The sequence below is a fragment of the Chiloscyllium plagiosum genome, unplaced genomic scaffold, assembly GCF_037043375.1.
Source record: "Chiloscyllium plagiosum isolate Xiang-an unplaced genomic scaffold, Cpla_swu_hap1 HiC_scaffold_12, whole genome shotgun sequence".
In the NCBI taxonomy this organism is placed as follows: Eukaryota; Metazoa; Chordata; class Chondrichthyes; order Orectolobiformes; family Hemiscylliidae; genus Chiloscyllium; species Chiloscyllium plagiosum.
Window position 1 is genome coordinate 49,813,144 of NW_028270150.1, and position 27,095 is coordinate 49,840,238.

The 27,095-nt window shown below is 39.4% G+C and overlaps 1 protein-coding gene across 1 annotated transcript in view; it reads left to right on the forward strand.

Annotated features, from left to right (window-relative positions):
* Positions 1-2,812: 2,812 nt before the first annotated feature.
* The window catches only part of LOC122547989 (sodium/potassium-transporting ATPase subunit alpha), a 42,299-nt gene continuing 18,016 nt past the window's right edge, over positions 2,813-27,095 (forward strand). The window contains exons 1-3 of the mRNA XM_087992801.1: positions 2,813-2,970; positions 18,574-18,690; positions 18,789-18,848. Of these exons, the coding sequence (XP_087848927.1) occupies positions 2,959-2,970; positions 18,574-18,690; positions 18,789-18,848 (189 nt within the window). The 5' untranslated portion in view covers positions 2,813-2,958. The remainder of the gene's footprint in view (positions 2,971-18,573; positions 18,691-18,788; positions 18,849-27,095) is intronic.

Genomic DNA, 27,095 nt, shown 5'->3' on the forward strand with positions numbered 1-27,095 from the left:
GCAAGGTTTTGGAAAGAATTCTGAGGGATAGAATTTAAGACTATTTGGAAAAACATAGTGTGATTAAAAGCAGTCAGCATGGCTTTATGAGGGACAGGTCATGCCTCACAAACCTTATTGAGTTCTTTGAGAAGGTGATGAGAAAGTTGACAAAGGACAGGCAGTGGATGTGGTGTATATGGACTTCAGCAAGGCATTTGATAAGGTTCCCCATGGTAGGTTCATTCATAATGTCAGAAGGTATTGGATACAGGGAGATTTGGCTGTCTGGATTCAGAATTGATTGGCTGACAGAAGGCAGAGTGGTTGCATATGGAAAGTATTCTGCCTAGAGGTCAGTGGTGAGTGGTCTCATGCAGGGCTCTGTTCTTGGGCCTCTGCTCTTTGTAGTTTCTATAAATGACTTGGATGAGGAGGTTGAGGGGTGGGTTACTAAATTTGCTAATGACACAAAGGTTGGAGGTGCCATTGATAATATCAAGGGCTGTTGCAGGCTTGTAGTGCAACAATGACAAGTTGCAGAGCTGGGCTGAGCAATGGCAGGTGGAGTTCAATCTTGATAACTGCGAAGTGATGCATTTTGGAAGGTCGAGCTTGAATGCTGAATATAGGATTAAAGACAGGACTCTTGGCAGAATGCAGGAACAGAGGGATCTTGGTGTTCAAGTGCATAGAAATCTCAAATTTGCCATCCAAGTGGATAGGGTTGTTAAGAAAGCATATGGTGTTTTGGCTTTCATTAATAGGGGGATTGAGTTTAAGAGCCGTGAGGTTTTGCTGCAGCTCTACAAAACCCTGGTGAGACCACACTTGGAATATTGTGTCCAGTTCTGGTCGCCATATCATAGGAAGGATGCGAAGGCTTTGGAGAGGGTGCCACTGGGCGGCACGGTAGCACAGTGGTTAGCACTGCTGCCTCACAGCGCCAGAGACCCGGGTTCAATTCCCGACTCACGCGACTGATGTGTGGAGTTTGCACATTCTCCCTGTGTCTGTGTGGGTTTCCTCCGGGTGCTCCGGTTTCCTCCCACAGTCCAAAGATGTGCAGGTCAAGTGAATTGGGCTAAATTACCTGTAGTGTTAGGTAAAAAGGGGTAAATGTAGGGGACCCGGTTGCGCTTCGGTGGGTCGGTGTGGACTTGTTGGGCCGAAGGGCCTGTTTCCACACTGTAAGTAATGTAACGTAAAAAAAAGGTTTACCAGGATGCTGCCTGGACTGGAGGGCTTTTCTTATGAAGAGAGGTTGACTCAGCTCAGACTTTTCTCTCTGGGGAGAAAGAGGAAGAGAAGTGACCTGATCGAGGTGTACAGTACAAGGTAATGAGAAGCATGGATAGGGTTGATAGTCAGAGACTTTTCTCCAGGGCACGATTGACTGCCACGAGAGGTCATAGTTTTAGGGTGTTAGGAGAAAGGTATAGAGGAGACATCAGAGGTAGGTTCTTTACATAGAAACTTGTGAATGCTTGGAATGCATTGCCAGCGGTGGTGGTGAAAGCAGAGTCATTAGGGACATTTAAGCGATGGCTGCACGTGCACATGGTCAGCAGTGAATTGAGGGGTGTGTAGGTTAGGTTATTTTATTTTAGATTAGGATTAATCCTTGGCACAACATCTTCTGTGCTGTATTTTTCTATTTTCTGTGTAGCAAGGCAGCAGTTTCAATTCCTTCTCTGTGCAAAATTTCCTGACATTTGCAATACTGCTGTGTCTCAGGATTGTTGGATTAGAAAGTAAGGGGAAAATAAACCACCCAGGATTCCTGCTCCTAATTAATGACCTATATTAAGAAAATACTGGCAACAGTCAAATAGCATACTGTTATTTGGTATCTTTAAACATGAAGACAGGTTATGTAGTTCTGTACGGAGCTAGGAACTCATGCTTCAAAACAATTTGCGCCGGTTTTGTGCAGAAAGTTCTGTTTCCAGCAGAGGGCAACACAGTCAACCCCGACGATTTTAATGACATTAAGGGTTTTCAAACACTTTCTCGACGATGATTATTTTGGCTCTTACACTGGCTAGAAATTGCAAAAGCGTTGGTTAGAAGATAGGTATGAGTTTTAGAAGACAAAGATTTGTTACACAATGGCGCGGAGAGAAACGCACACAGCGTACCGTACAATATTAAAGGAGAATGAGTTTCTGTGCAAGGATTCGCTTTCCTTTGTAAACTTTATTGGAGTTTATTGGAGAAAGTGAGGACTACAGTTCTTGACCAGGACTGAAGTCCTCCAACATTGAAAACTTTCTTGGGGCGCCCGCTCCCCCGGCAAACACAAGCTTAGGAGTTGCAGTGAACTGATAAATATTCACATGATCTACTGTAAACTGTGTGGGAAGCTAGGGACGAATATGCATCGCCAAGCGGAAAACACTGCTCTTCCTCTTCTCTCTCACCCCACCCCTAGACATCACATCCCTCCAGATTAAAGGCCAATGCAACGTGCAAACCGGCTGAAATTTATTTAGGCTTATTATATCTAGTTCTCCCCCGCCTGGGGTGAATGTTGGTGTCTGTACGAGACTGGATTGCACTCGGCCAACTCCCCTCTGGCTTTGGGAGTTCGCTCAGCCACGGTGCCCTGTGTCCGGAAGCCCATAGCGCCTGCTCGGTCCGCATTCCCTCTATGTCAATCACGGCGCGTCCCGCACTCCAATTGGCCAGCTCTGTACTTACGTCACAGCTACCGTGTGATTGACAGGCGTAGGGGGCTTTCCCATTGGCGGCGGCTGGCCGGGGGGCGGGGCGGCGTGTGTCGGGAGTTGATTTAAGGGGCACTCCCCCCATTCGCCCTGCCGCACATTTTCATCCGTTTCCGGTGGGTGAGGGGGCCTCGTGTGGGGGGGAAAAAAACATTTAAAAAAAACAAAAAGTGCTTCGGCCAGGTCTATTTATCTTCTGTAGTTTTGAAGTCATACTTTATTTGTCGCCTGAGCGCAACCTGAAGAAGAAATGGGGAAAGGGGTAAGTAAGGGGATGATGTGTGTGTGTAAGTTCCTCGGGCTGTCCGAGGGAGGTGGGCTGGAGAAGGCCCCAAATCCCTTTCCAGAACCGGGCTGGCCTCTCTGATTGATAGAGCCAGGGTTCATTGCACTCGTCTCCTGTGAAAAGTGAACCGTTGGTCCACCCGGGGATTTGTTTTTGGTGATAAGGTCCTGAGAGGAATGGGGAGGGAGCAGTCCTGGAGCCTAAAGTGGGCAGGTGGGGGCTGACCGTTCTCTCACCCGCCCAGTGAGTGGCTAATTTAATTTTGAGAGGAATTGTACGGGTCCTAAGGTTTGGATCATCTCCTCGACCCGCCAGGTGAGCTTAACTGTGTCTTGTGTCACAAGGTATCCATCTGAGTGTCAATTAGTTTATTCGCAGTTTGTCATCCCACATAGAGGTTTACTGTCTTTCTTTGGGATTTTCTGGTGAAGGTATGGTGCTTGTGTGGGAGTGAATGTTCACATTCGTTCTGTAGTTAAACCGTGATGGAACCACATGGGCAGGGTGTAGGTGCTGGGTTTCCTCTGTGACTCTTGCTTACAAAAGGAGCATTGGTAACTTCCCCCACCCCAGTTTTATAAATTTGGTAGTAAGCGCTGATTAGTTGCAAGTGAGCAATTAGCACATGTAGTTTTTGTAGAGTGGAAAAATACAGGAAGCTGTTCATGAACTTGCAAAATGAGTCGGCATTCGTCGAATTCACATGTGTAGACAGTTCGTGCGGCTGATACGTTTTCGTCGCAGAGTAAGGAAATCATACATAACTTAGGCAATAAATGTCTAAATGATTCAAGGAACAGAAGGATCGAAGTTGAGGTTTTAAAGAGGGTGTGTCGGTCTGGAGAGCGAAAGATTGATATAGATCTACAAGTCACTAAGCTGCAACCAAGCAAAGTGCTGGGATCAAAAACAGAAATTGCTGGGAAAACTCCGCAGATTTGGCAGCATCTGTGGAGAGAAATCAGCGTTAACGTTTAGGGTCCAGTGACCAGTTCTCCGTTCTGAACTTTTCCAGCAATTTGTTTTTGTTTCTGATTTCCAGCAATCCGCTGTTCTTTCGGGTTTTTTTGTACTAAGTACTGGGATTTTCTTCTGGAGACATAGTGCGCCCTTTCAATCCTATGTTAAGCTCGTACGCTGCTCTAGTTCCTCTATATTTAGAGAACAAATATTTTCAAGATAGAGTCAGATATTTGAATACCAAAGGGATGAAGCATCAAGAATATGCAAGAATTATAGAATTGAGGTTAAAATCAGATCAGCCATGATCTTGGCATCATAGAATTTTATAGTACAGAAGAGGCCCTTCAACCCATTGAATCTGCACTACTCCCACTTTCCAGTGCTTGAGACAGTGTTAAATATTATGTTTCAAGTACTTGTGAGAAATTGAGATTTCTACCTCAAGCTAGCCTCTCAGGAAATGTATTCCTGATTCTCACCCCCCTCTGCGTGGGGTAGGTGGAAAAAGTTTCCTGAAAACCTTGCTGAGCCTTTGGCCTTCCACCTCAAACATTATGCCAAATTAGCTGTTTTCTATCCACCCTGTTCATTCCCCTCATAATCCTAGGCATTTATGCCAAATTAGCTGTTTTCTATCCACCCTGTTCATTCCCCTCATAATCCTGGGCATGCTAATGTGGAGAGGTGCACATCTGAACAAGTTGATTAAAATGCCCCATACCTCTGGCCAAAAGACCTGTGTTCAAACCCCATCTGCCCCAGATATGTCAGGTTGTTGGAAATATCCCTTCAATCGGGTGCTCCATTCGCCTTTTCTGTTCTAAAGAAAATGACCTAAATTTACCTAATGTCTCTTCTTCGCTAAAATATTCCATCCCTGCCAACATCCTAATGAGTATCCTCTGCACCTTTTCCAGTGCGGTCACATCCTGCCTATAGTGTGGTGGCCATAACTGCTCACAGTACTCCAGCTGTGGCTCATCCAAAATATTGTATAGCTCAACATAATGTCCCTGTTCTTTTTGAATGGTGGAGCCTTAATGGCCTACTCTTGTTCTTTGTTTATATGTTCAGGTGTCCAAATGATAGGCTGTAGAGTCAGCAAGTTCAAAAATAATTTGCTAGAATGAACGCAGAATCCTGATGTTATACCATTTAGGAGAGATTGAACAGGCAACAGCAATTTCTTGAAGAAACATTCAAGGAATGCCCTAACTGTCTTGAATTTTGAAAGTAGAAGCAGATGGTCCACTTGTGGACAGAATCAGACCGTAAAGGTTACAAATATAAGATAGTAATAAATCTAATTGGGAATTGAGAGATTTCTTTACCTAGAGAGCAAATGGGGAACCTGCTATCTCCAGAATAGTTCAGGTGACTTGCATAGATCTACTTAAGGGGAAACCAGATGAATATGTTGGTAAAGCCATAGCGGAATATGCTGATGGAGCTCAGAGAGATGAAGGATCTAGGGGTTGTGAGACACCTAATATAATGTGGGTAATCATGAAACTAACACACACACCTTTAAGATAGAGGTGAGCTTGTTTTTATTTTAGAATGTTTAAAGAGCAGTAAGGTCAGATTGTTGAATATTTTTAAGACCAAGTTAGATTCTTGATTAATAAGGGAATAGTGTCCAGGGGTTGACATGAAAGTTGAGGCCACAATTTTATTAAATAGAATGCCTTTTTCTAGGGCCTATTTTGTATGTTAGATTCAGAATGTCCTTTGGGCAGAGTGCCCTGTTTTAGTTTTCTTAAAAAATTTAAAATGTTGATTTGTTTAATTCTTAAAAAGTCATTGTACCTGTTAGACCAGTTATATAGTGGCTCCTATTCTGTTACATTTTAAATGGCTGTAATATTCTGCTTAGCATTTACTGTAGCTTTATTTCATGTGTTTTGGTTGTATACTTAGTGTATCAAAGTCATTGTCCAGGTGCTCTAAAATAATAATTTCCAAACAATCATTTAGTAACAGATCTTGAATATTGATGGAAAAAAGACAAACCTTTTTCATCTTGAGCACACTGGACAAATACAAGAGTACTACATTTCAAATGATTGCAACAATTCATATCACAAGAGAAAAAGGTGCTCATTGATTGTCAAGATGACTAGTTGATGACATGACTAGTTGAAAAAGCAAAGTGATATTCCTGAGCCCCCTAGTTAAATAAGGGCTGAACATAGCTGTTCTGATTGTAGATAACAGGTGTCACGAATCATTGTCACTTTGATCAAGCTTACTTCAATGACAAAGACTTTACAAATTAAAAGCATTAAAAGAACATGTCTGATTTGATCAGCTAGTTGATGAGACATACAACATATGTGGCATTGCACAGAAATTAACGTTCTTATGTGATCTTTTGGTTGTCCATTGTAAACAGTTAAAGTGTACTCAAGTAAAATAAAAAAAAGTCCTTGTGATTCCAAGATTGGGAAGCACTGCTGAGTAATCTTGAATGCTGTAATAACTTCACTAGCAACTAATTTAAGACAATTGGTCGAGATTATAAAATTTCTCATTTTACCCTGGCTAGACACCACATTGTTCACAAACAGTGATCTTCCTTTGTAAATGAGTTAAACGTTCAAACTTTGAATCACCAGTGAACCTGTGGAGTCATGCATTCTCTGTGGTAGTGCCTTGGCTAATCAGAGTTGATTTTTAACCAATCAATACTCTTTTCTTCTGTAGTATAAATTGTGATCATCCAATTTTTGTCATTTTTGTGATTGTCCTGATGAGTACAAGACAGTTTCAGCAATATATCTCTGTTCAGCAACATCTAGTTCCATAGGAACAAGATTTGCACATTAGCGATAAATCAAACTAATTTTTGCTATATAATTTCTGTATTGCAATGCTGTTAGTAAGAGAAAATGTCAACGATTGATCCTAAAGTCGAAGTTGATCTTATTGGATTAAAGGAGTACATATCGTGGATCACCACAAATGCCATTACTGTTGTGAATTCAGTGGGATGTACAATAATGATATTGGTCAGGGTCCATTTGGGAGGATTGTAGGTAGAGGGATTGCAAGGAATTCTATGTATATTTTACAAGTGCTGATGAGGTGATAACTGTGTCTAAGACTGAATTTAATTTCAAAAGGATTCTGGCATCTTTTGAAGTTCTGATATGTGATGCTCGATCACTGGGTCACATTTCTGTTCCTGAACTGAAGAAATGTGCAAAGAAACCTTTTTTCATCCACTTCTTTTCCAAAAGAGACCAGATCTGTTTTTTTCTATAATGTTCCTTAAACTTTTATCTCTGCCAGTCTCCAAAATGCATTAACAGGTCAATAGTAAAGTAAGAGATGAAAAATAGCAACAGGCTGATGCAAAATGTTGCTTTTCTATATCTATTTTATTTATTTTTATATAAAATGGACAAACCAGTGAGATCAATTATTGAGTTCATGCAGTTTCAGCTTCACTCTGGAATGTAAGAAAAACAGCTGGTAGCCAGTTTGCTCCTTTAACCTGTTTTGCTTTAAAGTTTAATCATTGCTGGCCTATACTTCAACATCATTTATCCATTTTTGATTTGTATACCTTGTCATCCTTAACTGAAAAGTATATGCTGAAAATTTCAGTTGACCTAGCATCCACAGTCTTTTAGAATAAGTGCTTCAGGTTTACACTAGAATTTGCATGAAAACCTGCTTTGGAATTGCACTTCTAAATGCCCGAAATCTAATTCTTATAATTGTTAAAATTCTTGAAATATATTTATTTTCTTCTTCCCCATCTGTTTCTTTGTAACCTCCAGTTACCTACATGAACTATGTCTCATAACTTAGTCATGTACACAAGCTTGGTATGCAATACTTTTTTTTTCCCCAAGGCTTGGATGTAAGGTGAAAAGCTGAGGGCTCAGTACAGATGCCTGAGAAAATTCTCTGTCACAAGTCTGACTCACTCTCAATTACTGGCCAGTTTTTGTTAATTTGAGTTCCTTTTTTGTTAAACTACACAATATTCATCGTACATATACCAATACTGCAGTCCATTATCGATAGATATTTATGAAAATAGTACTGCAGTATATAACAAGTTGCATTAATTTATATGGTCATGCCTGAGATTCAAGAAAGGCACTGATAAGACACATGCATACTTACTGACATTTGTTCCTGATGTTGATACTTGAACTATTGTCATATGCTTTGAGTGGTTATTTTAAGAACTGCATCAAAAAGTGGTTAACATTCCTGGTTGGTCACTCAGAATGGTACATAATATTTGTGGGTGGGATTGAAAATTAGTTTTGTCACATTTGGAAAAGGTGCGAATTTTACTTTCTGACAGGTTATGATTTATCTGTTGATTCCTTTCATGTCAGAATAGCAGGCAGCAATTTGGGAAATTTTTTCTAATTTAACTTTCAAGAATGTTACCAGAGGCTATGTTTGGTTGTGAAATCATGTTTCTGAATAGATATGGATTATCAGCTATTGGTTTTGTTTTACCTTTAAATGTGTGTTTGCTTTTTATTCTGGTTGGTTTATTCTGATAGCCCAGTTTCATGAAGCTTGAAGCATCGTAATATCAAGAGTTTGATAGAAATCTTCCAATTCCTATTTAATTCAAGGGGGAATTTAGACCTTGAAAGATATGTTACCTGTATGGGAGTAGTTGCAAATCATGCTTCCTGAAGTAATTTCTTGGAATATTAAACCTCCAAGCAGTGGATTGGAAGTGAGTGTTTGGATCACTCAAGCAGTCTTTTTCTGTTAGACTTCCTCTCTGCTCCATGAATGTTGCATACAATGAGATACTTGAGTCCTCAATATAATGCTAAAGTTTTAAAACATCTGTTTGCTGAGGAATGCTACTTTGCCCAAATGTACAATGTTCCTTTGTACTTAAAGCTAAGGAGGAAAATAGTTCAGACTAAGAGTAGCGGTAAATTACATGGTTGGTAATGAAGGCACAGTAGAGAAGAACTCATGCTCAACTAATTATCTATACTGGACCACTTTTCAGTAATGCTGTTCTCGGTAACTACTGTTTGTAGTTGATAAAGTAAAACGTGCAAATTGCAAGTATATTGCTGTGAATTTGGCGCCGTGACAGATGAGTAGTTCTCCATTTCTTGGGAAGGTTAACTTTTATAGACCTAACCATGATATTCTTTCATGACCTTACACAAATCCATTATAATGCTTTCAGTTGATTGGGAAATGGGTTTAATGCAATGTAGGGCATCCAATGTTCCTGTGTAACTTGTTGTTGGTCCTTGATAACTTATGATATGCTTCTTAGACCTGGACTACTACAGCTCACCTGATCCAAACCCAAAGTCTACAAGTGCATGCCTATCCCCTGTAAAAAGGTTGTTTGATAGTTTTTACACTGCTCCCACAGTTAGTTCATTTAATGTACATTAGAATTTAATGCTAATATCTTCTGTATTGTCTTTATATTAGTTATTAAGGGAAGCCACATAATTGAGTTAATCAACATTCAGAAATGGCACAATAAATGGGAAATTAATGTATCACCTGACATATTTGGAAACTGCTTTGAGTTCATGGGTTGGTGCCATGTGCAGAATCTTTCAAGTTAGCTCAAAGTGGAAATGTATTTGGTTTTACAATTGAAAAGTATATATAGGTTAGGCTGCAAATCTTGTGTGTCCATGGTTAGTTAATTAACTCACGATAGATAAAATTAATTTGTAGTTTAAACTACAAATATATGCTGCTTTCATATTTCAAGTGGAGAAAAGTCAGATTAAAAAGTGATCAATAATTGCCTTCTAATTTTGCTAAAAACTATCAGGCTGAGTTGTCTGAATCAGGCAACAGAAAAGTGAGGCATTTGCCAACTATTCATCCACAAAATATAAATATCTTTGAATAGAAGCTGTGTGGCAGACCTAGGAGGAAAAATACAGTCATTCTGTTATGAAGGAAGAAGTACATGTGTTTATTATTGCCTTGCACTTCAGAATTGCTGTGTACATTGCTAAGCAGGCGTTACATACCGTTACTTGCACAGCAAAGAAGTGATATTTTTCAAACATTGCTCATGGATATTTCTTTTAGAGTAAAGCAGATCAACTCAGGTTCTTTTTTGGGAGTTAAGGGACATAGTAAAGAGATTCTAATGTACGGTTCCCATGTTGTTTTTGGCAAAGCACAAACTACAGTGTTTTCACTTGCTTGCTGTTGCATGTGAGAACAGTTCAAAGTTTGTCTTAGATGTTGTGACCAGGTAAATTATAATTTCCTTTTGTTCATGTGTTAAGTTGTTTTAGGTCAAGATCAAAAACATTAACTGGCATTCTCCTCATTGTCTTAAGCCACCAAGCATATCATGAATGAATCAATAAACTATCCAGATGACCAACCTTTTAAAAGCTCCTTTGGTTAAATTTCACTCTCCTAAGGCAATTCATCTCTGTTGTATTGGGTGTGGCATGGATGAACAGGAACAAGTCTGTACAGTGCAAACTGTTCAAAGGCAGGAAGAGGGCAGTGCTTCACTCTGGCGTTGCTATGATTCTTATCCAAAAAAGGCCGACATTGCAGTGGGAGATGCATCCTGGTTACTTGCCTGTAGCGTATTAAGTGAGACTACAGGCCAATAGTTACAAAATGTATCTCTCCAAAATTTTTGTTTGGGTATTATGAATGTTAGCTGTGACTTTTTTTTTGCTAGTTATTGTCCAATTTGTTAAATAGCAGTATTTAGTACAAAGCAAGATTTTTGTGTTTTCTCAAACCTTTATGCTAAATTGTTCAAATAATGGTAATGATTGCATTATGTGCTCAAGATGTATCTACTTGAATAATTAAATGCATACATATCATGGCCTGGGTATTTGAAATAAATCTTTTTATCAGCAAGAACTTGCATTTATATAGTTCATTATTTCTAAAAGCTATTTTGCAAGAAAATGTCAGCCAGAAAAGACTGGGTCAGACAAGGAGACATTCGGACAGTCAATCAAACACTTAGATGTAGGCATTTGAGGTGAGACTAAGTTTTGTGGAGGAAATTTCAATGAATGGAGCCTGACTATTGGAAGGTTTGGCAACATATTGGGGTGGGGGCGGGTAAGGGAAGGAATGTGAAATGGGTAATGAATCACTGTTCAAGAATTTCAGAATGTGAGCAGTGTAGAGCTGGCAGGCCAGATGTAAATACAAAATAAGAATTTTCAAATCAAAGTGTAGAAAACCAGAAACCAGTTGAGATCAGCAAGCGCAGGAGTGATGGGTGAAGAGGTGCAATCTATTGAAGTTTTGAATGAATGCCAGTTTATGGAGAGAGAAGATGAGATGCGAGCCAGGAGGAGTACATTGGGATAGTTGAGGATGAAGGTAATCAAAACATACGTGAGGATTTCATTGACAGAAATGGGCAAAATTATGGAAGGTCCAAGGTAGTCAGATGTACAGCAGGGAAACAAACCCTTCTGTCCAATTCATCCATGCCGACCAGTTATCCTAAATTAATCTAGTCCCATTTGTCGGCGGTTGGCCCATATCCCTCTAATCTCTTTCTATTCACCAATCCATCCAAATGCCTTTTAAATGTTGCAATTGTACCAGTCTCCTCCACTTCTTCTGGCAGCTCATTCCATACACACTACCCTTTCCATGGAAAAGAGGCAGTGACTTAAACAGATTCACAACTTTCTGGGAGAAGTAGTTTCTCTGTCTCAGTTTTGAACCTACTTCCTCTCGCGCTATGTCTAGAGCTCTTGTCCGAGACTGTCCCACAAGGGGGAACATCTGGTAAGCATCCATCTTATCAATCCCCTTTGGCATTTTATATACTTCATTCAGACTCCTTATTCTTAACATCTGAAAGTACAAGACCAAGCTATTTAACTGCTCTTCATTCAACAGCCTTTCATCCCTGAAATCAACCTTGTGAATCTTTTTCCAGTGCCATCAGATCCTTCCTCAAGCAAGGAGACTAAAACTGGACATATTATTCCAGGTGTAGTCTCACTAACACCTTATGTAATTGTATCAAAATTCTTTACTTTTATAATCCAATCCTTTTGCAATAATTTGCCTTTCTTACTAGATGCTGTGTCTGCATACCCACTGTCTGTGAATAAGGCACAAAGATGCCCAGATCCGTCTGCACTGATGCACTTTGAATATTGACTTTAAATAGTAATTTGCTATTATTTTTCCAACCAAATAGGCAACCTTACACTTATCCACATTAAACTCCATTTGTCAGATGCTGGCCAACTTCCTTAGCTTTTCAATATCCATCTGTAAGCTCTTCATCTCATCAGAGCTGGCTTTTCCACAAATTTTGCTATGGTACACTCTAGATTGTAAATAGAACTGAACCCTGCGGCACACCAGTAGTTACAGCTCACCATCCAGAGAAGGACCCATTTATCATGACCTTCTGCTTTGTCAGTCAGCCAATCCTCTATCTGTGCCAATACTCTACCCTTTATTCCCTGGGATTTAACCTTCTGGAGCAATCTTTAATGCAGCACCTTGTTAAATGACTTCTGGAAGCCGAGATATACCATGTCCGTTTGATCTCCATTATCTACCTTGCTGGTTTACATCCTCAAAGAATTCCAGCAAGTTTGTCAAGCATGCCTTGCCCTTCATGAAACTGTGCTAACACTGGTGAATTGACCTTTCTTCTCCAGCAACTTCACCACTACTGAGGTCAAACTAACCAGTTTATAGTTTCCAATTTTTGCCTATCTCCTTTCTTGAATAAGGATGAACTGTTTCTAGTGGCAGTGTCAATAACCAAGGTTACAGATTTAATGTGATTGTCAAAGTACCAGAAGTGATATGAGAAAGCATGTGTTTACAAAGTGGATTGCAATCTGGAATGTACTGCCTTAAAAGGGTGGTGAAGACACATTTAATACCAATTTTCATAAGGGAATTTGCATAAATCATTAAAGGAGAAGGCGTTATGGAGAAAGAAAAAAAAAGAACTTTTTGGGATTAATTGGATATTTGCCAAAATGTTGACATGTGAATGGTTTTCTTCAGTGCCATCTTGTTTTGTGGTATTGTAAAGCAGTGAAGGTTACTGGTAACCTCAAGCTTGCACAAAGCCACAGTTGTGAATAGGTTGAAATGGAATTATGTTACTTAGTGAATTTGTATAGTTATTTGTGTCTGAAGTTGGTCGATCTCAAATGTGATGGTGCAAGTATTTAGTCTCCTTGGCTAGGCTGTCAATATTATTCATTTTGATTATCTACTTCATTGCCCAGTACCCTCTGTTCTGAAATTGCGTAAATATCATACAAGAACTCAATTAAGCTCAGTTGTTGTGTCTCCCCACTCCTCACTGGTAATGTCTTGAATGATAGATGGTTGGATAAGTTACTAAAGGACGTTTTGTTTCTATTGTGCCCTACTCCAACATAAATATGACTCATAAATGTTTAAGAGGGTAAACTTGCATTGAATTGTCCAAACAGATTTCATGGAATTAGGAAGATTACAAAGATTCAGGATCAACATTGTATTTGAAATGAAAGAATTGGATTGATATAGCACTTTTTGCACAACCTGAAAATCCTGTAGGCACTATTCACCACCATTGTGGTTTTACCTAAAACTGTAGTTTGCATATTTTGGCATCACTTGCATCCTCAGCTCATTTCTTTCAATTAACATTTGCTGAACTTTATCTGGGAGCTTTTGGGTGAGCTTTGTAAGTCTTGCTGTAAGCACTGCATACATGCTATGTACATTAGTGTAAAGGTCAACCACATTTTTTGGCTTTAAAAACAAAAGAATTTTTCATATATCACATTTTTTAAAAAAACACTAGTTTTTCAGGATAATGTCCAAGCATTTTCAAACAGAATCTGGAGAGGTTATCTTTCCCCCAGTATGATTCCATCTCGCGTGATACCAAAGTGAAAATTTGGATAGGGTGGTGGCATGATCGGGGTGGATTCAAGAAGTCTGACTTTGTCTTGAAAAAGACAAAGATGATACCAATGGGCCTCGAGGAACAAATTACGAAGCCACACCCACAGAAGCTCAGCCAGCATCTGTACAATTAAAATGGCCTTGCAGCTATCAAACTTCATTGCAAACTCAATGGCCATTGTTGCTGCCTTGGAGCGTGTAACCCCAAAATCCTGCCCCTGCAACTCCATTGAGGTCAAGAGTCTCTGTTTGGAAATTCTGTACTTAAAATATATAGAGATTTAATTATTTGTTTAAATTACTGAAGTGATTGGATTATGAAACATGATAGCTTTGTATTAATGACTTCTACTTTATTCCATTGTAGTGGTCGTTTTGGGCTCAAATAAACTTTAAGTCAAATTTTGCCTAAAATATTATTCTCAAAGCTTTGACTTTTCAATGTCTAAATGTGGTAAGTGAATGGGAAATTCCAGTTCAAAGTTTTTGGTTTCTAATCACTATAATTCTGATTGTATGAACCTGTTTAGAGTTATTTCGCCTCTCTGGACTTTAATCTCGGTCTCCTGGCTCAGAGGTAAGGACACTACTGCGCCATAAGACCATGAGAAATCCATTCAGCCTTCAAGCCCACTTTGCCATTCAATAGAATAATGACTGATCTGACAACCCTCACTTCCATTTTCCTGTTCTATCCCATAACCTTTCATTCCCTTACTGATCACTATTTTATCTGTTTCACCCTTAAATACGCACAAGCCTTTGTTCACACAGTTCTGTCATGAGTAGTTTCCAAGATACTCAACCTTCTTAAGATGAAGAAATTGCTCCTCATCTCAGTCTTAAATTGTCATCTCTTAATTCTGAGACTATGCCCTCCGATTCCTTAAGTGGATTGCTAAATCGATTGATGTCATTGGAATCAGGAGAGGTATTACAGACTGGGTTGAAACTTGGCGAGACTGATACTTTCAAATGTTTATGTTCACATGTTGCCACAGGTCTGAAAAATAGTATTTTTTTAAAATTGGTGTGTTCATTGGACATACTGTTCTGACAAGTTAGCAAGCAGAAGGCAATGTACTGTGGAACTGCTGATTTAATTTTTTAATATGCACCTACTTTTGCTGTGATCTGGTACTTAACAGTGCATGTTATTAAAGTTATTAGTTCAGTTCTGCATAAAATTGATTGAATGTTGCCAGCTCTGTCACCGTGTAGAAGTTTTGTAATCTGTACAGTTAGCTAAACTCCATCTGTCAAAAAATAAAATCCTATTGAACTATATGTTCACATGAAGTGGAATGGATGCTACCAGTGTGCCACAAGTCTCTGTTCTGTTCTAAGTTTTGTTTGTGGTTAAATGTGTTGTGAAGCACCGCTGGAGCAGGTGGGAACTTGAACCTGCTACTGTGCCACAAAAGCGCTCTATTCTAGACTGATTTTGGGGGCGGAGGGAGGGCAGGTGCAGGTTGGTGGTAAAAGTGAGGTTCTGCATCTAATGTGAGAATAGGGAGATCATTAATGTTTTGGTGCAATATGATCACTGTATCCCTTTAAAGTTTGCCTCTTTCCTGTTTTTGTTTGTTTGATACCTTTGTTATCTATTCAGGGTTACAGAGGTTGGAGTTTCCAAAACATTTAGCTATTATCTGTAAGTATTTGCTGAGAAAGCTCATGTTTAGGCTGAGGTGGTGAAAATTGCAATTTGTGAAAAAAATAATTATAACTCATGCAGTCTAGCCAGAGATTAAAATGTCTTCAGTGTCTAGTACTGGTATTGAGGGCAGTTTTTCTTAACTGGATGGATTTTTTTCTTAAATAATGAATTTTATAGAAATTTTATTCCATAATCTCCTCCATTCTGAAATGATTAAAATTAGAACCAAAGTACTGGATATTCCTGGTCCCACCCCATATGTCCTTCCTATTTAGTTCAATATGTCAGTAACTTGTTAACATGAAAAAAAATCAAATTAATGACTGCTGTATTCAAATTCTACTTTAATTAGCACACACTGCTATTCTGAAATACCAGGCAGTAAATGTGTTGACTTTGAGCACAATTTTGCAATTTGCTACAGTGGATTATTTTTTTTTCTTTCTCAATGAGGCACAATCTAGTTTCACTTCACTGTAGGTCATAGTTTTTGCTGTACTTGTTATAAGGTGGTCAAGTAATTTGTTGAAGATTTTGTGTATGATTTTTTTTCTACAATATCGGTACTGATTATTAGAATATAAAAGCAATAGAATGGAGTTTTGATAGTTTCTCATGCTGCTTAAAGGTTGAATGGTTTCTTAATGTTCTGTTACAAACTTTTGATATAGAATGGAAGTTGGAAAGTGCTATAATTAATCCAAATAAAGAAAAATAAAATTTGAATTAAAAAGTATTCTGATGGTGATCATGAAACCATTGTAATAACAATCCATCTGGTTCACTGTCCTTTAGGAAGCGAAATCTGTCATCCTGCCTGATCTGACTTGTATGTGACTCTCGACCCTGAAGTGTTGTTGACTTGCAACTGTCCTCTCAAACAGCTGAGCAAGCCATTCCTTTCAAAGTCAATTAAGGATGGGCAACAAATACTGATCTCTCCAGCTATGCCCAAATCCCCAGAAACAAAGAAATATGCATATTGTAATGTCTTCTCAGGTGGAGAAATTTCTGTCCTTAGGGAGTGAATCCTGATTTAACTTGTTTTTCTCTAGAGCTGGTGGAATAGGCTGCTTGTTAACCACATTCAGTGATATTTTACATCTGAGTAAGTTAAATCCTGAGACTGTGTTCCCACCATGAGAAGAGATCTGTATATTGAATAAGACTGCAGCTTAGCAATTTTACTCACTAAAACGCCCCTACAAATGCTAAGTTCAGCTTGGGTCCTGAATAGAGACAGGTGTGGCAGCATATGGAAGGAGGAAGAGTTAACATTTCAGATACATCCTCTGTATCTTGCTTTTATGTTGCATCCTGAGTAACTTTGTTTGCTGAAGTCTGGCTAGTGAGTGAGGGTGTTTTACATTAATTAAACCCAATGGAGCTACAGTTGGAGTGTGCACTGCTCAATAAGAGGAAGGATTAAAAATACAAACACTTTGTTAACATTTGGCAATTCCTTTCAGTTTAATGGTAAACCGTGTAGCAGAGCAAATGTTACACTTTCAATCCAGTAGTCCACAGTCAGGAGTGTTTAACTGATTGAAGCTAGGATCCAAAAACCATTTTTACCTTCAGTGTTTAATCCAGTTGCTCCCTTCCATTATTCATACTGTGGCCATTCTTTATATAATGTTCTCGTATGCAACTAAAGCCCCAGTCCATAACAACAGAAATGCACAAGTGTGCATTTAATTCCATTAACTAATTTAAATTAAATCTTACCAATGTACTAAATCATAAACTCTCCTCCATCTCTAATGTAGTTGTCCCCTTGGAACTCTTGTCTTTCACATTAAGTATTCATGTAATAGTTCTCTCATTTTGGCTTCCCTAAAATGAAGATTTGAGAATCATTGTTGAGGAATTGGTAGCTTTGCTTTTTGCTGCTACCAATATTTTAAAATCTCTCCTGCAACAACTGAGAAGAAGCTTGCAGACTTTTTTGTTCAAAGATGTCGACCTTTTGTTCAATAATGTCTGCTGTTTACCTCCTTCCCATAACCCACTGAGCCAGATGTCCTCTGGCTCCTTATCTTGAACTGACATTTTTTTGTAGATTCTTTCCTATTTCCTACAGACCCCTCTTCAATCTACCATTCTGTCCATGGAAACACAATCAACTTCACTGAACCTATTCTGACCAAACTGTTGAACATCTCTTTCCTTCCTGGGTCCTGTGTTAGCTGTTCATCACTTTTTCAGCTTGGTTGGACAGTAATGCAAATATCGTATGTGACTGTGATAAACCAATCTCTCAATCATGCCATCCTTCTCAGTACTTGCCATCCGGTTGACTGGAACTGGCTTTGCTTAGATCCAACCCTTCTCAAAATTGCAATTAGAAAATCAGTTACGATATTTTTTTCTGCACTGTCTCTTCTGGGTTTCCTACAGGGTCTATCCTTTATGCACCTTCTACTTCTTACCTACATGCCACCATTCATTGGTATCATCCAAAATACATCAGGTTCCACATGTCCCAGCGGCATTGCTCAGTTTCACCATTCTATACTGCACACACTTTCTTATTTCTCCAGAATCTAATATTGGATGAGCAGAAATTTCTCCTGAGTAAATACTGGAAAACTGAAGCCGTTGGCTTTTATTCCCTTCACAAAATGTAAGGAAATGTGATTGTAAAACAGAAGATTTTTGCAGTCTGAACAGTGGAGGGCAGCAGGCAGCATAACTAGCAGTAATTTCTGTTGATTTGCTTCTCATAACGAGGGTGATGTATTACAATAGTTACACTTGAATTCCAAGGCAAAGCTGGCAAGCACTGGAGTATGTCAAGTTCATTTTATTGAGTAGAGTGAACAAACTGATCTGACTGGTATGCTCAGCTGTAAAGGAATTTAAGGGGCGACCATCAGTGTTCAAGCAGGGCTGAATTAAGCCAGTCTTGAATTATTGTTTGTGTTTCTTAAACAGGAGCATGGTAATTTTTAAGTGTAGTTCTTGTTCATTCCAGCTCCTAAATATATTACTTTGTGTATATGCATCCATGTAATAAACTTAAATGTTTTTCTCTCCAGACGGCAAGTGACAAATATGAGCCTGCGGCAACATCCGAAAATGCTACCAAACCCAAAAAGAAAGATAAGAAATCTAAAAAAAGGGATATGGATGAACTCAAGAAAGAAGTGTCACTGGTACATAACAGTTTTTGTCTTGAGTATGTAAACTTTATTGTCTACCTGGTCTAAATGAAATCTTTGAAGTTTTCTAATGCTCACTTTTCCTGTTCCAGGATGATCATAAACTCAGTATGGAGGAACTTGCACGCAAATATGATACAGACCTGACTCAGGTACGGGGTAGTTTAACGGGAGTGGGGGGATTCTATAATTTTTTGTCTTCATTTTCTACACATCATGTTTAGTCTCTGCACTTGACTAATTCTATGCCGTGGAAGTGCCAGGAAATAACTGTCTCCAGCAATAGAGAATCATAATTATTTCTCTAATAAAGCTGGAATCATTGGGAATCGACTATGTGGGGTCATGAATATCTGCAAAATGGAGTTATCCCTCGCACAACGGAAGATTGGTTGTTGGTCAGTCGTCGCAGTCCCAAGATGTCGCTACCTTAGTTCCTCAGTATAGTGTCCTAGGCCCAAGCATCTTCACCTGCTTCAACAACTTACCTCCATCATAAAGCCAAAAGTGGGGACATTTGCTGACAATTGCACAAATATTCTGCACCATTTGTATGTTCTCAAGCTATAGTCAGTGTCCATAATCTGCAGGACTTAGACAGCATTCAGATTAGGGCTGAGAAGTGGGAAATAACAATTGTGCCATACAAATGTCAGGCAATGATCATCTTCAACAATCTAACCTTCACCCATTGATAGTGGTTTTACTACCACTGAATCTCTCACTGTCAACATCCTGGGTGTTATCACTAGCCAGAAACTGAACCATAAAAGTACTATGGTTACAAGTGAAAGTCATAGGCTGGGTATTATGTGGCGAATAACTCACCCTAATATTCGTTTATCGTCTCTTGAGTGACATGTCAGGAATGTGATGGATTCTGAACCACTTACCTGACTAGGTGTTCGCCCAACAATACTTAGGAAGCTGGATAACACCTAGGACAAGGTAGCCTGCTTAATTGGCATCCCAGCCCCCAATTTCAATATCTCACTCCTATCACCAGCAATGCATAGTGGCAGCAGTTTATTACTTATCAGGTGCATAACAGCAACTCACCTCTGTTCCTTCAGCAGCATGTTCCAAATTCATGTCCTCTACTATTTTGAAGGACTAGGGCAACAGATGCAGGAGAGTGACGTTTTCAATTTCCCCTCCGAGCCATGCACTATGTTTCCATTCCTTCCCTAACACTGGATCAAAATCTGGGACTGCCTCTCCAGCAACTGTGGATGTCCCTCCATCCTGCAGACTAACCAGCATTAAGGAGATCTGAGGTTTCGAAATAATGATGGCCTACTCAGCAATGCCCATACCCTGTGAATACTAGTTTTTTAAAAAAAAGCTTATTTCTGTTTTGCATTTGTAAGCTCTCTATTTCTATCTCTGTACTGTATGATTGCTTGTCTTAAGGCTTTTCTTTTCAGGCTGAGCAGCAATTTCCCTTAAATTTAATTGTTGGGCTGTTCACAATCATCCCTTTCAGCTTTCACTGCAAATTCCGTCCCTTTCATAAGATCCTAAGAAGTAGGACCAGAACACGCTATTCAGCCCATCTTCTGTACAATTCAGTAAAATCATGGTTGATCTAATCATGGCCTCAAACATAACTCTTCTGTCTGCTCTCCATAATCGTTGACTCCCATGTCAATCAAAAATCTATCTTAACTCGGCACTGAGAATAATCAATGATGCAGACTCCTCTAGTTTTATTGACCCTCTAAGAAGAAATTCCTCTTTTTTATCTTTAAGTGGAACCCTGTTGTTTTTGAACTGTCGCAGTGCTAGATTTCCCTCCATTAGAGTAACTTCCTTTCAGTATCTACTCTGGAAAGCCTCTTCAGAATTATCTTTCCAGGAGACCACCCTTCATTCTTCCAAACTCCACTGAACATATTGTTCCATTCTTCTCAGTTTTTCCTTTCTCATTCCTACATCAGAGCTCAGCCTAGTGAACCTTAGCTAAACTGCCTCCAATAAAAATATTTCACTCCTTTAATGAGAAGACCCCAAGTATGTACTCAATGCTCTTGGTGCAATTTCACAAAAGCTCTGTATAGTTTAGGGAACTTTTCTTAATTTAATACAGTCCCTTTGAAATAAAGACCACCATTCCATTTGTCTCTAATTGCTTGCTATAGCAACATGTTGATGTCTTCTCATTTATGTAAAAGTACATTCCGACCCCAGTGTACTGCAACTTTGCAGTCTGTTACTCCTTGCATCTTGTTTCGTAACTACCTTTGTATCATCACAAAGTTGGCTTTAATGTAGTGCCTAATCCAAGTTGTCATAAATTATTCAATGAGGAGAAAGTGAGGTCTGCAGATGCTGGAGATCAGAGCTGAAAATGTGTTGCTGGAACAGCGCAGCAGGTCAGGCAGCATCCAGGGAACAGGAGAATCGACGTTTCGGGCATAAGCCCTTCTTCAGGAATTCTTCAGCCCTGAAGAAGGGCTTATGCCCGAAATGTCAATTCTCCTGTTCCCTGGATGCTGCCTGACCTGCTGCGCTGTTCCAGCAACATATTTTCAGCATAAATTATTCAATCCCCAGCATGATTCCTGCAACACTTCATTGTCTGTCAACTTGAAAATAACCTAGTTATCCTGTCTCTGTTTCCTGTTAATTAGCCAACCCTCTATCCACACTAGTGTATCGCTCCCCAGCAACACTTGTGCAGTCACCTTTTCAGTGGCATTATATTAAAACACCTTTGGAAATCCAGATGCCCTGCATTGTCTGGTTTCCCTTCATCTAGTCTTGTTTGTTACAGTTTTGGAGAATTTTAATAAATTTGTCAAATACTATTTCCATTTTGCCAAACTATATTGACTTTACCTGATTGTCGTATGATCTTATATATATGTTACTATTTTGCAAATGGATTTTAGCACTTTTCAAATAATAGATGTTGGTGTTAATTGGTCTCCTTTCTTTGTGGAATAATACTATATGTAGAAATAGGAAATACACGCAGAAGTAGATCTTGTGGCCCATCAAGTCCACTCCACCATTCAGCATGGTCATGGTTGATCCGCTATTGGAATGCCATGCTCCTTTCTCCCCACATCCCTTAGAATCTTTTAGCATTTAGAAATTTATTTCAGACACATTTAAGAATTTCAATTTCTACAGTGTTCTGTGACACCGCCTGCTGAGTAAAGAAATTTCCTCTTGCTATTCTGAAGTGATCTGCATGTCCTGAGACTAATCCCTTATTCTGGAACCAGCCAGAGGAACATCATCCCTGTATTCAATCCGTGCAGCCCTGTCAAAATTTTGTCAGAGATCCCATCTCATTAGGTCCAGTGAATACAGACCCAGTCAACTCAACCTGTCCTCACTGGGCAAACCTGCCATCTCAGGAATCAGCCTTGTAAACCTTTGCAGTCTCTCTGTGGCAAACATGTATTTTCATGGGTAAGGAGATCAAAACTGTATGGAGTACTTACAGGTATGACCGCACCAAGGCCCTGTACAATTGCAATAAGAGTTGTTTCTGTATTCAAATCCTTTGAAGTACAGGCCAGCATACAATTTGTTGCCTTAACAGGTTGTTGCACCTGCACACTTGCTTTTAATGACCAGTGTACAAGGACACCTGTGTTACTTTTTACATAACGTTTTCCTATTTTATCATTTAACTCATACTCTGCCTTTGTTTTTCGTATTAAAATGCACAACTTAACACTTATCCACATTATACTCCATCTGCCATGTGTTTGCTTGCTCACTCAATCTGTCTAAATTACTCTGAAGCCTCTTTATTTCCTCCTCAGCACTCATATCCATTTAATTTTAACCTAGTTTTGGTTTGTTGTATTGTGGCTTTCTGTTGGAATCTTTCCAGAATCTAGGGAATGTTTTAGTAACAGAACAAATGTGTCAATTCTCTCTGTAGCCATCTCATTTGAGAACTGAGGGTGCATTTATCAAAACCCATTCAATTTTTCAGATTTTTTAATTGTTTTCAGAGACCATATATTCCACAGGCAATGATGCTCTTCTCTTATCTTCCAAGTGACCACAATGAACATTTGAATACAGCAAAAATTATTTAAACCTTATCAACTAGCACTCTTGATAAACAAGCAAAAATTATATACCTCAACAGCCATGATCTCCTGCAAAGACCAAGTATTTACGCTGTAAATAAAGTATACCCTCAGCATTGCTTTTCTGTTACTTGCTGTGTTTTTACACTGATTTTAGGCGGTATGTTGATGTTTTTAAATTTTTTTAAATGGCGTTGATGTCACAAAGCTTCACTTGGTCAGGGTCTCCTGCAGTTCTGCCTGCTCATTAATTAAAATGTCTGCTATGCTTTGAAGAGCTGTCTAAATTGGAGAATGTTCTAAACTTGTTTCATGTTCAATTATGTTCTTTAGTAGGGTTGGGATCTTTGGTGCATGATAATGATTTATTATTACCTGCTGTATGACTGCTCGATAACACTCTTTAGTGCAGTGAGAATTCTCCATTTTATGGAGAATTTAAGGGAGAGATTTTGCTGTTGTACTTCAGTTAACAATAGTCGTTGATGCCACAAAAAAATAGTTTTAAAACCAAAGGGGCTTCTGTAGCTGAGTACTATGATGTTCCCATGATGAGTGTTCTGCAGAATCCTTTGACTTCGGTTTTGTTTGGGCCATGTTGAGATGTGCAGGTTCAGCCAGCCCAATTGCAAAGGAATATTTTCTAATTTCAACAGCAGCCATATATCTGATCAAACAGTAGGCTTTTTAATATTATTTCTTAAGGAAATCTGCCTATTTTAGTTTATGCAAGAATGAGTTCAGGAGTTCAAGGTCATTGTGTCCTTTTCCCTCCTCACAATAAAAGTTTTTGTCAGCAGTTTCTTTTCAGCCATGAGTAAGACTTTTTGATCTAGTGATATGGATTGCTGAAACTTGTATTGCAGATCATTTCGTGTTTGGTCCTGCAGACTATTTTTTGCAGGAGAGTTTAAATCCTTGTAATCACTTCTGAGAGCTCTAGGTTTAAGTTGAGAGGGGAAAGATTTAAAAGGGACCTAAGGGCAGCTTTTCCATGCAGAGAGGGTGTGTGTATGGAGTGAGCTACCAGATAGTGTTGGAGGCTGATGCAATCATTGCATTTAATAGGCATCTGGGTGGGTATATGAATAGGAACGATTCAGAGGGATAGAGACCAAGTGCTGGCAAATGTGACGAGATTTATTTCTGATATCTGGTCAGCATGGAGGCGTTGGACTGAAGGGCTTGTTTCCATGCTGTACATCTGACTGTAGTGGCTATTTCAGCAGATGGCATCGCAGATGTCAGTTTTTCATAAACTTGATTTATTTTGCGTGATATCAAGAAAGTACTAGATACTGAGCAGGCTGAGTGTCCTGGAAACATTCCAGCAGTACTACTGAGGACATGTTCTCCTGAGCTAGCTGTACCCCTAGTCAAGCAGTTCCAATATAGTTATGTTACTGGCACCTATATATTACCATTGCATATCCCGCCCACAAAAATCAGGACATATCCAACCCAGCCAACTGTATTGCCCTATCAGGTAACTCTCAATCAACAATGGAAGGGATTATTGACTGAGCTCTTAGGTGACACTTACAAAGGGCAAACTTACTCACTGATGCTCAGTTTGATTGAACTTTGGACTTATCACAGCTTTAGAGTCAAGAGTGTGGTGTGGGAAAAGCAGCAGGTCAGGCAGCATCCGAGGAGCAGGAAAATCGACATTTTGGGCAAAAGCCCTTCATCAGGAATGTCCTGCTGCTTGGATGCTGCCTGACGGCTGTGCTTTTCCAGCACCCCACTCTTGACTCTAATCTCCAGCATCTGCAGTCCTCACTTTCATCAAGTTGATCTTATCACATCCTTAGTTCAGTCATGGACAGAGGAATAACTGCCCTTGATGCCAATGCTGCATTTAACTGAGCATGGCATCAAGAATCCCTACCAAATCTGGAGTCATTGGAAATTGTTAAAATCTCTCCATTGATTGGGGCCATTTCTCGTAAAAAGAAAGATGGTTTTGGATGGCAATCATCTCTCACACAGAGCATTACTGCAAAGCCTGACCATCTTCAGTTACTTCAACAACGAAGCTGCTTGATCAAGGGCATTGCTGCCTCCAGAATAGGGAATATTTGCTGACCATGCAATGTTCAGCACCGTTTGTGACTCCATTGCTGAAGCTATCTATGTGCAGCAAGACCTGGACAATATCCAGGCTTGGATTAAAAAGTAGAAAGTAAGATTTGTGTGCACAAATGCCAGGCAGTGCCCATGTACAAGAATTGAACCATTGCCTCTTGATATTCTATAGCATTATTGTCAATGAATTTCCTACTATTAACATCCTGGGAGGAATTACTGTTGGCAAACTAAACTCTGCCAGACAAGTAAATACTGTTGCTGGAATACTTACATTTTGTGTGAATAGATGCTACTCCAATGACACTCTGGAAGCTCGACATTATCAAAAAAAAAGCAGCCCACTTGATTGGCACCACATCCACTGTTTTCAATATTTACACTCTTTACCATCAATTCATAGTGACAGCTGAAGATACTATGTGTAAGATGCACTGTGATAATTTATCAGAATTTATTTCAATAACACCTGCCATACTTGTAATGTCTACCACCTAGAAGGACGGGCAACAGGTACATCTAATTGCAGTCATCTTCAAGTTTCCCTCCAAGAGACACACCATCGTGACTTGGAGCTATGACGTCATTCCTTCACTGTCATTATACAGTATCTTGGAACTGTCTCTCTAGAGGCACAGCAGGTGTCCTTACAGTTCATGGGCATAGTTCAAGAAAGCAGCTCACCACCACTTTTTACAGACCAGTAATAAATACTGGTAGCATTTCATAAATGAATAAAATCAACTGCCTTATCCTTAATCAAATTAATTTAGAATTGTTTTCTATATTTGAGAGCCTGAAAAAACTGCAGATGCTGTAAATCAAACAAAACATCAATTGCTGGAAAGCTCAGCACATCTGGCAGCATATGTGAGGAGAAATCGGTTAACGTTTCCGGTCCAGTGACTCCTTCCTCAGAACTTCTGATTTCTCTTCACTGATGTTATTGAACCTGCGGAGCTTTTCCAGCAATTTATTTTTGTTTTAATATTTGAGTTTGTTGATATGGCATCTTACAGATCGCTTTGTATTGTAATATCAGTTGTTTCATAACTACGGATATTCATTGGGACTTCAAAAAATCTAATTTAACCTTGCCATAATTTTGCTTATTGCTTAGTCACTCTCAGCCATGTGATAATTTTGACTTTGTAATTAAAAATTGATCGGTATCCCCAAGGGGCTGCACAGTGGCTCAGAGGTTAGCTCTGCTGCCTCACAGCGCCAGGGACCTTGGTTCAATTCCCGCCTTGGGCAACTGTCTGTGTGGAGTTTGCACATTCTCCCTGTCTGTGTGGGTTTCCTCTGGGTGCTCTGGTTTCCTCTCACGGTCCAAAGATGTGCAGGTTAGGTGAATTGGCCATGCTAAATTGCTCGTAGTGTTTGGTGTATTAGTCAAGGGTGAATGTAGGGGAATGGGTCTGAGTGGGTTGCTCTTCGGAGGGTTGGTGTGGACTTGTTGGGCCAAAGGGCCTGTTTCCACACTCTAATGAATCTAATCTAATAAAAGGTTAAAAAGCTCTCATTAGATAAACCAGGGACTGATGAACTCTTATGACACTTCAGAATCCAGTTGAGCAGAGTTTTCAGTGTCTCCAGTAGAATAACCCCTCTTCAGAAGAACATTCCTGAGCTTTACGTTGAAAATAATTATTTCTGCAGCAAATATTTGGTTATGATGATTGGCCTCAGACACCATGTTCTACAAAAGGTTAACTAAGCTAACTAGGGAACACCTTGGTGAGTTTGTTAGAACGAAGAAAGAGCAACACTGTTTCTGCTTATCTTGTGTCCTGAAACGTTTTGTCCACAAACTATGGAGTTACTGTTTTTCTACTGGTCTAAATTGTTCAGTGAACATGGAGTAAACATAACCCCAGTGGCAAATGTGATTGTCCAGTAGGATCTCAAATTTAATCCCCAATTATTGTTGCTAAAAATTATGATGCATCAATGTCCCTAGTTAGAGTTCCTAGTTAGCCAAGGCTTCCAATTTATATTATCCTGTGATTAGCATTCCAGGTGTCTCTTTGAGTCTTAAGAATAAGGACTGACTGTGAAATTTTAGAGGTTAACTAGCCTGGTTATGCTTCACTATTTAGATCGGTCTATCTTTTCAGAATAAACAGTTGAGCATCTGTAGACATTTGGTGCTTTTGGAGCTCAAATTAATTAAGATGTTATACCTTTGGGAGAGAGAGAAAGTGTTCAAAAATTGAAGTTTAAAAATATGAAAGAAGGCTGTCTCCTTGG